We start from the raw sequence: 12068 nt of genomic DNA, 5'->3' as shown, positions 1-12068 counted from the left end.
CAGCCTGGACAGAGTAATTAATTATAAATGTTTAATGTTTATGATGGTTGGTTATCTGTTCTGTATTTAAAGATTTGTGTCTCAGCTGTGTTCCTTCTCCAGACTTTCAGACTGCAGTATAACAGGTGAAGGATACACTGCTCTGGTTAAAGCTCTGATGTCAAACCCCTCAACACACCTAAAAGAGCTGGACCTCAGAGGGAACGACCCTGGAACATCAGGACTGAAGGAACTTAGGAATTTGATGAAAAATACAAAATATAAACCAAAGACTTTGAGGTGAGATTTTTTCCCCCAGTATTTTTAAAATCCAGCCTTAAATTCTCTGTAACTTTTCACTCTAAAAAATAAAACTGTGCTGTACTTAATTTTTTTGGTGAAACATTTTTACACTTAAAAATATTGAGTAAATATAAAAAAATATAAAAATCATGTAAAATATACTTCATGAATTGAGTACAAGTCAGTAAAAAATTAAGTAGACCTGAATAACTATATTTAGTACAATGATGTACAAAATTGAGTAAATGTAATGAAAATCTAAAGTTAATGCAAAGTAAAAATGAGTAAAATAATTGAGTAGATATAATTGAAATGGAAGGTAAAAGATACTGAAAATTATACTATTATTTAACAAACAAATGTGCTACATTTACTAAATATTTTAACTGAATGAAAGAAACAATACACACATTTTCATTTTAATGAAACATTTATTTGCCAAATTTGACAAGACATGAAGTCTAAACTCAACCTGGTTTACATGCAAATGACATGTAACAAGATCATAAACAAAGAGCTGGATTTATGTTATTAGTAAACAATTTCAGAAACATTACTTACGCCACAAGTATTATACAGTTAACACATGGAAAGTAGACTTTTATATTAGAATCTAATGAGTCACATTTTACATCTGAAAAATTGTACACCTTCACACTTCAGTTTCCTGCAAACTGTGGGATCCATACAAATGTGTGTGCAGACCTTCTCAGGTCTTAAAGAAGCAATGACAGTCTAAATGAACACAGGACACTAAATAGCTATGACCAACAGTACCACTCCATAATGATCGAATTTCCTTTTGATGATGCGACAAATGTGCAGAGCTTACACATCCATCCCATAATGCTGGCACCTAAAAAGGAACAATAGTATACAAGTAAGTACAAGTGTGACTGTTAATATAAAGTCTACCCGACTGGTAAAATACTACTTCCGTTCAAATACACACTTTTTGGACTAATAGTCTATTTCTATCTTTGATTCAATGGTTACACATTTAGTACTTCTGTAACATTTAAAAAGTTGACATTTACCTCCTGTTTTATCTCCATTCAACTTCTCTTCATTAGTGGTGTTGGTGCTGTGAAAGAGATATAGAAAATATATAACATGTTTTACACAAACACACAAAATCAATCAGTTTTAGTTTCTTTTACTTGCATATCAGAACATACATAATGTTTCACTTCAATATTTTAATTTCATATTACTTTCTCCCAATTCTAATTCTGAGAGAAATGTTGTATTTTCACTAAATCTTTATATTTCATAGCTTTAGTTACTAGTACAGTACTTAGCACATTAATTTTATAACATCTGCTGCTGCTTGCTCAGTGTTTAATCATGTTAAAAATACTCATATACAGTAACGGATAAAACACTGCCAGAACCCGGACACTGCACCTCATTTCTGCTGTTTAAACCGGATTTGTTCTGAGTTTCTTCCTTAAAGTGTCGGAGTGACCGAGCAGACTCGCGGTTCAGTGTGTGAGGTGGACCGGTACACATGCGGTAATTATTTGAACATGTTAGTTTTATATCCTCGCCACAGTGGCGGTAGGCTGCGCAAAATCACCGCATTTGGCGGGAGAAATTCAAATATTGCGGCACAACCGCCGCCGGTTACACCGAGAAACCCGGACATGCACGCGCTGCTGCTCGGTGTTAAATCTCTCCTTTTACACCAGAGTTTAAGTGTCTGTATTAACGCCGCTTTAGCTGAGCAGTTTGGTGGTTGGAACAAACAAGCTAAATCACTATGAACCCCAGGACTGGCCTGTTGCTAGCTATCGTTAGCTCTGGAGCTCGGCTGTGACAGGATTCAGAACAGTAACTCACACCCTATAAAGTTGTGTGTGCAGGCAGACAGAGTCATTATTACAGTAACTTGTGTTAGCTGTTTACTCACCAGGATTTGTAAGGAATGTTCCAGAATGTTCCAGGTGCTTCATGTCCATTCTCACATCCTCACAGCCTTCTTGTCTCTGATGTTATAACCAGATTTCCCATAAGCACTTGCACAGGGCAATTTACTCAATTATTTAAGTTTTTGTTGTTAAACATAAAGAATATTGAGTTGGAATAATTAATAATTGTAATTCTTGAAACTAATCAGTACAGTTACTCCATTAACGGAAGTTTGATTGAAATGTTTTAAAAAATATTAAGTGCATGTTAAAAATATAATTCAGTTAGTCAAATGCTGATTTTTACTAGTGAAGTAAACTTAAATTATAGTGTAAATTTAAGACAAAATGAATAATAGTTTTTTTAGGCATTTATTTTGATTTGTCTAACTCAAACAATCATGTATGTGACTTTTAGAGATTTTATTAAGATAAGATAACCTTTTTATAACTGTGAAATTTACAAGGCCACATAATTATTATTTAGAGTGTTCATTGTTGTGTAAAGTCACACCTGTGAATTAAGATTTAGTCGTCAGTGATGTTTTAAATTAATTTTTATTCACAATCTGCTGATCACAGGGTCAAGTGTTCCAACCGCCCCCTTATCTTACCCCAGATACCTTACCTCAGGGTGATTACATGGGACTGATAAGAATCACACAGTACATATAGAGATTCATATGTACATCATATCATATCAAAAGACGTAGATCCACTTTTTATTTGCTACAAATTACATCATCCACCATCACCTCATACCTGATAACTCCCAGAGTTATCATCATACCATAGTCTTCTTCTTATACTGCAGTGTACAATCTTATTTTTTTTTTATTCCTCCCTTTATCTCCTTCAGTAATGTATACGGGAGTTTCCAAAACATGTTTTTTTTTTTAGGCAAGAACTAAATTAGACAATTTGGTTATATTCAGATTATTATTATTATTATCTGGTGATCCATGTGTGCGTTAGTACATTTTAATCACACTGTTGATTAGTAACACTGTTCACTACTTCAGTTTGACTGTTATACACTGTTCAGCTGATCAGTACATATCTAAAGCCCCCACTGCCCCCAGTGCACTACACAACTGCATGGACCCATATTTTTCTATAATGTCCTAATTAATTCCAGTTTAAATAAGAAATTGTTTAAAATTGTAATTTTGACATGTGTGAGAAAATATGTATAAATCAGACATATACAGATATACAGTATAAATGTATCTGTTCTCTCTCTCTCTCTCTCTCTCTCTCTCTCTCTCTCTCCAGGTTGTTGAAAAGTCCTGATGCACAGAGAGCTTGTGATCATCTGACTGGTGTTCTGGGTATAAACCCCATACTGCAGACGGATCTGAATCTGAGCGGGAAAATAGACGGAGACTCAGGAGTAGAGCAACTCTGTGTTTTACTGAAGGATCTACTGAAGGATCCACACTGCAGACCTGAAACACTTCAGTAAGAACTATTATTCTGTAATCATCTGGAAACTTCCATTACTAATGTAAATGTTGAATGGTTTGTTTTCTGGTTTGATTAGTTCGGTTTCTGTGCTTTTAGTACTAGTGAGTAGTTTAAAGAGAACAGGCTGTAAGTAGAGAACTGATTTCAGATTAAATCACCAAAGCACTTCAATACACACAGAACACAGACAATGGAGTATTAATGGGAGATTTTTTAGCCATAAACCCAGAGTTAAGTGTGATGAGTTGTTCTTTCAGACTCAGTGAGTGTAATCTGACAGAGAGAGGATGTTCAGCTCTGCTCACAGCTCTCAGATCAGAATCCTCCACCCTGAGGGAGCTGAATTTGAGTAAGAACAGGATTCAGGATTCAGGAGTGAAGCTGCTCTCTGCAGAACTGAAGAATAAACACTGGAAACTGCGGACTGTGAGGTAACGTCTAATTACTACACACACATCTAATACACTGACAGTACTGAACTCTCGCCCCTTTCACACAGACAGTGTGGGAATATTATACCGTCATCACACCTTGGTGTTCTGTATAAAAGTAATGGAGGTGAAATTGGGGGTCGTTGTTGTTATGGCTTTAATCCAGAAGCAGAGATAGTGATAAATGTGTTTGAAAGGCTGAGAGTAAATGTGGGTGAAAGTGAGACGTGAGATGTGAGATGTGTGATGTGTGTAACACACCACTGGGAGGTTTAAACTGCAGTAAACACTTAGGCTAACTCACAGATATGTTATGAATGTGTATCATGAACAGTGTTAAAGCCAGAGTGCAGCAAAAACACTGAACTGAAGGATCGACTGAGACTGAGACTGATCAGTAGTGACAGACATTTATTACAATCTGTTTTAAATATTTAAGTGTTAAAGTACAGCTAACTGCCCTGAGTTCATTATAGCATTAATAGATACAGATAAGATTTTCTTTTTCTTTTGACAAATTCCACCTTCTGTATCTATGATTGGTTTAGTTTTCTTAGCTGTGACAAAGAGCACAAAGGTGGGACTTAAACCCAGCATGTGTTCATTACAGTTAGGCATTTTTGAGTGACGTAAATGCTAGCAGAAGCACCTCACCTCATTTTTCCTCTTAGTGCTCTCGTGTGGATGTTTATCACACAGTGATGATAAAGAGTCTACTGCACTGTGTGTACAGCCTGGACAGAGTAATTAGTTATAAATGTTTAATGTTTATGATGGTTGGTTATCTGTTCTGTATTTAAAGATCTGTGTCTCAGCTGTGTTCTCTGTCTGCAGGCTGAGTAAGAGCGGTATTACAGAGAGAGGCTGTACTGATCTGATATCAGCTCTTACTTCAAACCCTTCACACCTGACAGAGCTGGACCTGAGTGAGAACACCCTGGGAAATGCAGGAGTGAAACAGATCTCTACTCTACTGAAGAGTTCATCCTGTAAACTCCAGAAACTTGTGTATGTCATTTAATAGCATAAGTTACTGGATCAGTGATATTTTTACTTCACTGTCAGTATATTTGTATCCTGTAGGAACTGATTATAGAGTCACTCATTCAGCAGTGCATTTAGAGTAACAATGAATCTTAGTCAGGAGTGAACAACTTAACAAGAGAGTGTGAGTTACGTTAGACGGGGCATAGAACAGAACCTCTTGCATAGCAAAATTACAGTACTGTGCAAAAGTTTTGACCCCTCCCCCATTTCTTAATACATTTAATGATGTAGGTTAACTTAAATAAATTAAAAGAAATTTGTGTTTATGTAACATCCTCAGCAGCAACCACATTTTCACTCTCGTGTTCTCCAAACTCTCATCATTCAGCCTCAGCAGTATACTAATCACCGGCCTGAGCATCTGTCCCTTTACACCTTCAGAACTGCTTTAATTCTTCGTGACCATAGATTAAACAAGGGGCTGGAAATGTTCCTTATAGTTTTTTGTCCATATTGTCATTAGAACATCATACATCTCGATGCAGATTTGTTCGCTGCACATCCACGATGCGATCACATCCCAAAGGTGCTCTATTGGATTGAGATCTTGTGACTCTGAAGTGTGTGAAAATCCCAGTAGATCAGCAGTTTCGGAAAAACTCAGAAACATTTGGCACTGACATGAATTATTAATTTTGAAGTCTTTACCTACTTTACAGTCAAATAAAATGTTTTCATCCACACAGAACATTGGAGAAGACGTCTCTGTACAAAGACTTTGCTTTTGTCAAGTATTCCTTTAGTTCATTGATGTAAATGTTCATAACACACTGTATTTCTGCAGCGCTACAGCTCTGTCTTTCGGCTCAGTTTGCACCTCACATCTACCAAAAAGCTCTAAACCACAAAACACACAGCATGTTAGTCACAGCTTTCTCACTTTGTTTGGAAGTGGACTGAGATCACGTCGCTCAAATGTTCTTGAACTTGAGTGTGATTGCTGTGTTCTCATCTGTCTAAAGAACCACAACCAGGGGGAAATATAGTAGGGTTAGATTCAATCTTAATAAATGTTACATATGTGAAGCACCAAAATGAACCAAAAGAGAATAAAAGACTTTTATCCCCTTTACCCCTTATATTGACTTACCTTTTTTCCAGACTTTCAGACTGCAGTATAGGAGAGGAAGGATACACTGCTCTGGCTGAAGCTCTGAAATCATCTCACCTGATAGAGCTGGATCTTAGAGGGAACGACCCTGGAGACTCAGGAGTGAAGCTGCTCACTGATTTACTACAGGATCCAGACTGTACACTGAACACACTGAGGTGAGGAAAACAGTAAACAAACAAACAAATGAATAACTCACTAAATCAATAAATCAACAATCTAGATGCTCACTGAAAATGATTTAATTCTCCTGAATGATTTAATTACAATTATTCAGTGGCACTATATCACATTGTAATGTTAAAGGGTCTTCTGAATATCCAGGAAAAAGTTCTGATTAGAGTTCTTTGTTGAATAAACCTAAACAATAACACTAAAGACTGTTATTAACTAGTTATTGAATGAATAATCATTTATTAAGAAATGATGGTTATGGTACATTCAGTACGAGTAAAATACTTAAGTTCTTTTAAAATTGTATACTTTAAGACTTTTACTCAAGTCTTATTGGAATTGGTGACTTGTAACTTGTAATGGAGTCATTTTTACAGTAAGGGGTTTGTACTTTTACTCAAGTTTGGTTTTCAGGTACTCTTTACACCTCTGTGTAGCTGATACAGCCGGATACAGATACACATTAAAATCAGAAACTGAATTACAGCTAAAGCACATAACCATCAGTTCCTTGTTGTTTCCATACACAGTTATTAATGTGCTGATGTTATTCCCTCTACAGGTTGTTAAAAAGTGCTGATGCAGAGGAAGCCTGCGAATGTCTCACTAACATTGTAGGTAAAAACCCTTTACTGCAGAAGGAGCTGGATCTGTGGTACAGAACAACTAAAGACATTAAAGTGAATCAGCTCTCGGCTTTGCTGCAGGATCCACATTACAGACTGCAGAAACTCACGTAAGACACAACTCTACATGTGGGGATCAAACCGAGTGTAAACAGTTAAAGACTTTTCTCTTCTCTTAACATCCAAGGACATTTAGAAAAATTTACTATAAATAGTGATGTAATGGCTGATTTGTAGGTGTACATCTGATTTCATATTTTTGTCTTTATACATCAACACAATGGATTTTACATGGAGCAGTTAAGATGTGATTTAAGTGTAAACCCCTTTAATTTAAAATAAACATGAATATTACACTAACTCTTTATAAATAATAGAAATGAGAAATAAAAAACAGTGCCTCTATTTTGATAAGCTCAAAAGTAATGGAACAAACGAGCACAGACATTAGACAATTTTTAACACCTGGATGCAAATCCATTGCAGTTTAGAATCCATGGACATCACCAGATGCTGACCTTTAATGCATCTGTTTTCAGCTTGTTGTTGGATCTTTCTGCCTTCTGTCCTCTACTTTCAGTGAGTGAAAAGATCGGATCAGACTCATTTCTGAAAACATTGAAATTCACTTTGTAATTACCATTTTTCAAAAAAAAAAAAAAAAACCCATATTATTGTCAATAGTAAAGATACAGAAAGCACTTAAAAAAACAGTTAAATGTACGCCTTTCTATAATAGCATTGCTATACTGTATATGCTATAATTACTAAGCGTCTCAGAGTAGGAAATCACTCCTAAATGGTCTCAGAAAAAAGTCTCAGAGTGACGCAATTTTTGTCCTACTTTTAGGAGTAGGAACGAGAGCAGTTTATTAACATTCCTAAAATAGGGAATCACTCCTATATCCACTAAAATGTAGGAGTGCTCCGGAAGTGCCCTAACTGGTTAGGAGTAGCGAGGAAATGGTGTTCAGGCAGAGACACTCTGAGGAGAGACGTTTTAGTAGCATTGACACAGAACTCATAAGACACTTTGGGCGAAAATGTAAAGTGTTTTTTTTTTTTTATTGTAACTTGTCACGTGCAATATGTAACTGGTTAATGAACATGCCATATGCTGGTGACTGATACGTTATGAAACAGTGACGGAAATAATAAATAAAACTTTGCTCCTACAGCACGCAAATTATGTGCAGATTCATACATCAATAAAAAAACAAACTGCATTCATGGAGTTGTGGGCATCATTCATGGCAGGCACATTTAAATAATCATATTTATCTGTACATTTTATATATTTACAGTGGTGTTCAAACAAATAGTGACTCCATGTCCATATAATAACTTTTAATTGAAATCACACACATTGGACTCCCTGCTCATGGGGCAGTGGTGGCTCAGTCGAATAAGGCTGTGGGTTACTGGGTTGCCACCGTTGAGCCCTTGAGCAAGGCCCTTAACCCTATATGCTCCAGGGGCGCTGTAAGCTGGCTGACCCTGCGCTCTGACCCCAGTTTCCCAATTGGGATATGTGAAGAAGACATTTCACTGTGCTGTAAAGTACATGTGACAAATAATTGAATATTCTTCTATTCTATTCTTCTTGACATTCTATACTGAATCTCAACATAAAGAAAATGTGCTAAATGTATTATTAGTTTAATTTAAGTGAAGAAAAACAAATATTAGTCTGTTCAAAAAAATAGCAGTGTCATCACTCATCTTTACAAAGTGATGAATTTACAGTTTAAACAAAAATGCTTGAGATTTAATCTTTCTTGTGCATCTCTGAACTAATATTTAGTTGTATAACCTGCTTTCTGAGAACTGCTTTACATCTTTTACAATTGTACTACAGGCCACAATTCTTCTACATTTCTTGGTTTTGCCTCAGAAACAGCATTTCAAGGGCATTTCCTTTTCGGCATGAGGCAACGTGACCTCTTTAAGTATTCTGATGATAAATTAATCCATGATCCCTGAAATGTGATAAATGGGCCCAACACTATAGTACGGGAAGCTTCCCCATTTCATGATGGTTGTGCCTCCATTCTTCAGTTTCTTCACAGTGTACTGTGACTTGAATTCAATGTTTGGGAGTCGCATGACAAACTGTCTGCGGCCTCTAGACCCAAAAAGAACAATCTTGTTTTGATCAGTCCACAAAATATTGCACCATTTCTCTTTAGGCCAGTCAATGTGTCCTTTCGGCGAACTGTAACGTTGTATGTTTGCTGGCTTTTACCGCTAAATAGCGCTATATAACTATAGACTGACGCCTCAGGCATCAGTTCGTTCTCTCAAGGATTAATGAGCCTCAGCTTCTTTAAAGCTGCACGTAGTAGAGATTAAAATCAAGTGAAACATTGTAGTTAAACAAATTCATAATCACAGAAGTAAAATTACAGTACAAACTTAGAATTGAATAAAAGTAAATCTTATTAGGTTCGAATTTAGGCAAAGTAAACGTTAACACACTGAGCCTTTAGATTTTATTATGTGTAATTAGAAAAGCTACACGTGTAGGGTTTTGTGTCATCTTATTTTGTGTTCTTTAAATTTGTAGTAGATTTATTAACTGAAATAAACGAAACTAAATGACTATAAAAATTCAAACATTGTCAGGACGTTCTACTGCGTCAGCAGAAGTTGATGTGTTTTGCGTTATTATAAGAATTAAATGCAGTAGGCAGTTATGATTATTATAATTGTTATAATTAAATCTCTTTAATAAATAATGAAAACGTTTTTAACAAATTACATTTTTACATCCCAGCACCCCCGTTGCGCTGTACCACCGCTGGCAAAAACCACAAATACAAGTGAAACGTTAAACAAATATACAATCACAGTACTTAAATTACAGCACAAATTTAGAATTTAAATTAAATATAGGCGTTTCTTAGTTCCATCGAATTTAAGCAAAGTAAATGTTAACACAGTGCGCCTTTATATTTTATCGTCTGTAACACTCACTTAGCCAGAAAACTTTGGCTGAGCATCAGAGCCACAGGTGTTTCAGATTAATGGGCAAAAACTATATAACCTACCTGAGTCTCCAATAACAACCTATTTAACTATACGTAAATGCTAGCAGAAGCACCTCACCTCATTTTTCCTCTTTATGCTCTCGTGTGGATGTTTATCACACAGTAATGATAAAGAGTCTACTGCACTGTGTGTACAGCCTGGACAGAGTAATTAGTTATAAATGTTTAATGTCTATGATGGTTGGTTATCTGTTCTGTATTTAAAGATCTGTGTCTCAGCTGTGTTCTCTGTCTGCAGGCTGAGTAAGAGCGGTATTACAGAGAGAGGCTGTACTGATCTGATATCAGCTCTTACTTCAAACCCTTCACACCTGACAGAGCTGGACCTGAGTGAAAACACCCTGGGAAATGCAGGAGTGAAACAGATCTCTACTCTACTCAAGAGTTCATCCTGTAAACTCCAGAAACTTGTGTAAGTCATTTAATAGCATAAGTTACTGGATCAGTAATACTTTTACTTCACTGTCAGTATATTTGTATCCTGTAGGAACTGATTATAGAGTCACTCATTCAGCAGTGCATTTAGAGTAACAATGAATCTTAGTCAGGAGTGAACAACTTAACAAGAGAATGTAAGTTACGTTAGAGTCGGTTTGTGAGTTTAAACCCATTAAAAAGCAGCTGAGGCTGAATGTTAATGGGGCATACAGATGTGGCCATTAAGACTGCGCATGTTTTCCCGCGGAATGCCTCAATTTAGCGCGCAATGCGCCGCGACTTGCCGTAAGCGACATTCGGGCTTTTAAATAAATGTGTTGTGCTTCACTGAATATCCGCCAGATGGCGCATGGAAGGACTTTATTTAAACGCCGGACCAAGTACTGTACAACGAAGAATTGTGTATAATTACTTAGTCTAAAACAATATTGTTCCCAATGCTGAAGCAAACATGAATTTTATTTCGCTTTACAACAGATCTTTCATAATAAATGTGTGTATATGTCCCCCCAATTTTTTTATAATGATGAAATGAGATGCCCAAATTCGTGCTTTAAAATTCTTAATAAGTTTCTTATATATTTTTTGTAATGTTTTAACAGGGACAAAACAGTGAAAGACATGGCAATGTCTCGGTTTACATGGTATTGAAATTAATTAAATTTCCTGAAAGTAGGCTATCTGATAGTCTTAACTATGCGAATGTCCTGATTCGTGAATATGCCAACATATCTTATTTAAAACGTAAAAAATGTTTCGACATCATCAGAAGACCAAGACAATGAATGAACTATATATATTATATTATTAAGTAAATATTATTTTATGACCACGAACTTCTTCTGGCTTTTTATAATAATCATCATATTTGCTGGTTGTGTCCAGCATTTAATAATTATTTCATACATTATTTAACCACAGCTGGAAATAATAGCTGGAATGTGATGTGATTGTGAATTCATGACTAAAATAAAGCAATTTGTCTTTTGTAAAGTACTTTCATTTTACAAAAGGCAGCGTTTTTATCAAAAGGTTGATAAACGTGTGTTGTACAGTATATACACCGCGACAGCGCGCTCAGTTACTCACTTCTCACCTTTCATGTAGGTCTGCTCAGACTAATTCGTTTTAAACCCCTCAAAAATGCGTATGTATACAGCCCAAAACCTCCATCAGTTATTAACGATAGCATCTACAGTGGTGTGAAAAACTATTTGCCCCCTTCCTGATTTCTTATTCTTTTGCATGTTTGTCACACAAAATGTTTCTGATCATCAAACACATTTAACTATTAGTCAAAGATAATATAATTGAACAAAAAATGCAGTTTTTAAATGATGGTTTTTATTATTTAGGGAGAAAAAAAATCCAAACCTACATGGCCCTGTGTGAAAAAGTGATTGCCCCCCTTGTTAAAAAATAACTTAACTGTGGTTTATCATACCTGAGTTCAATTTCTGTAGTCACCCCCAGGCCTGATTACTGCCACACCTGTTTCAATCAAGAAATCACTTAAATAGGAGCTACCTGAC

General features: G+C 36.0%; 1 protein-coding gene across 1 annotated transcript in view; it reads left to right on the top strand.

The window, feature by feature from the left end:
• The window catches only part of LOC128527620 (protein NLRC3-like), a 446994-nt gene that overhangs the window by 22717 nt on the left and 412209 nt on the right, over positions 1-12068 (top strand). The window contains exons 10-14 of the mRNA XM_053500085.1: positions 103-279; positions 3468-3653; positions 3917-4090; positions 4925-5098; positions 6239-6406. Coding sequence (XP_053356060.1) covers positions 103-279; positions 3468-3653; positions 3917-4090; positions 4925-5098; positions 6239-6406 — 879 coding nt within the window. The remainder of the gene's footprint in view (positions 1-102; positions 280-3467; positions 3654-3916; positions 4091-4924; positions 5099-6238; positions 6407-12068) is intronic.

The sequence above is a fragment of the Clarias gariepinus genome, chromosome 7 (assembly GCF_024256425.1).
Source record: "Clarias gariepinus isolate MV-2021 ecotype Netherlands chromosome 7, CGAR_prim_01v2, whole genome shotgun sequence".
NCBI lineage: Eukaryota > Metazoa > Chordata > Actinopteri > Siluriformes > Clariidae > Clarias > Clarias gariepinus.
This window is presented reverse-complemented; position numbering and strand designations above follow the sequence as displayed.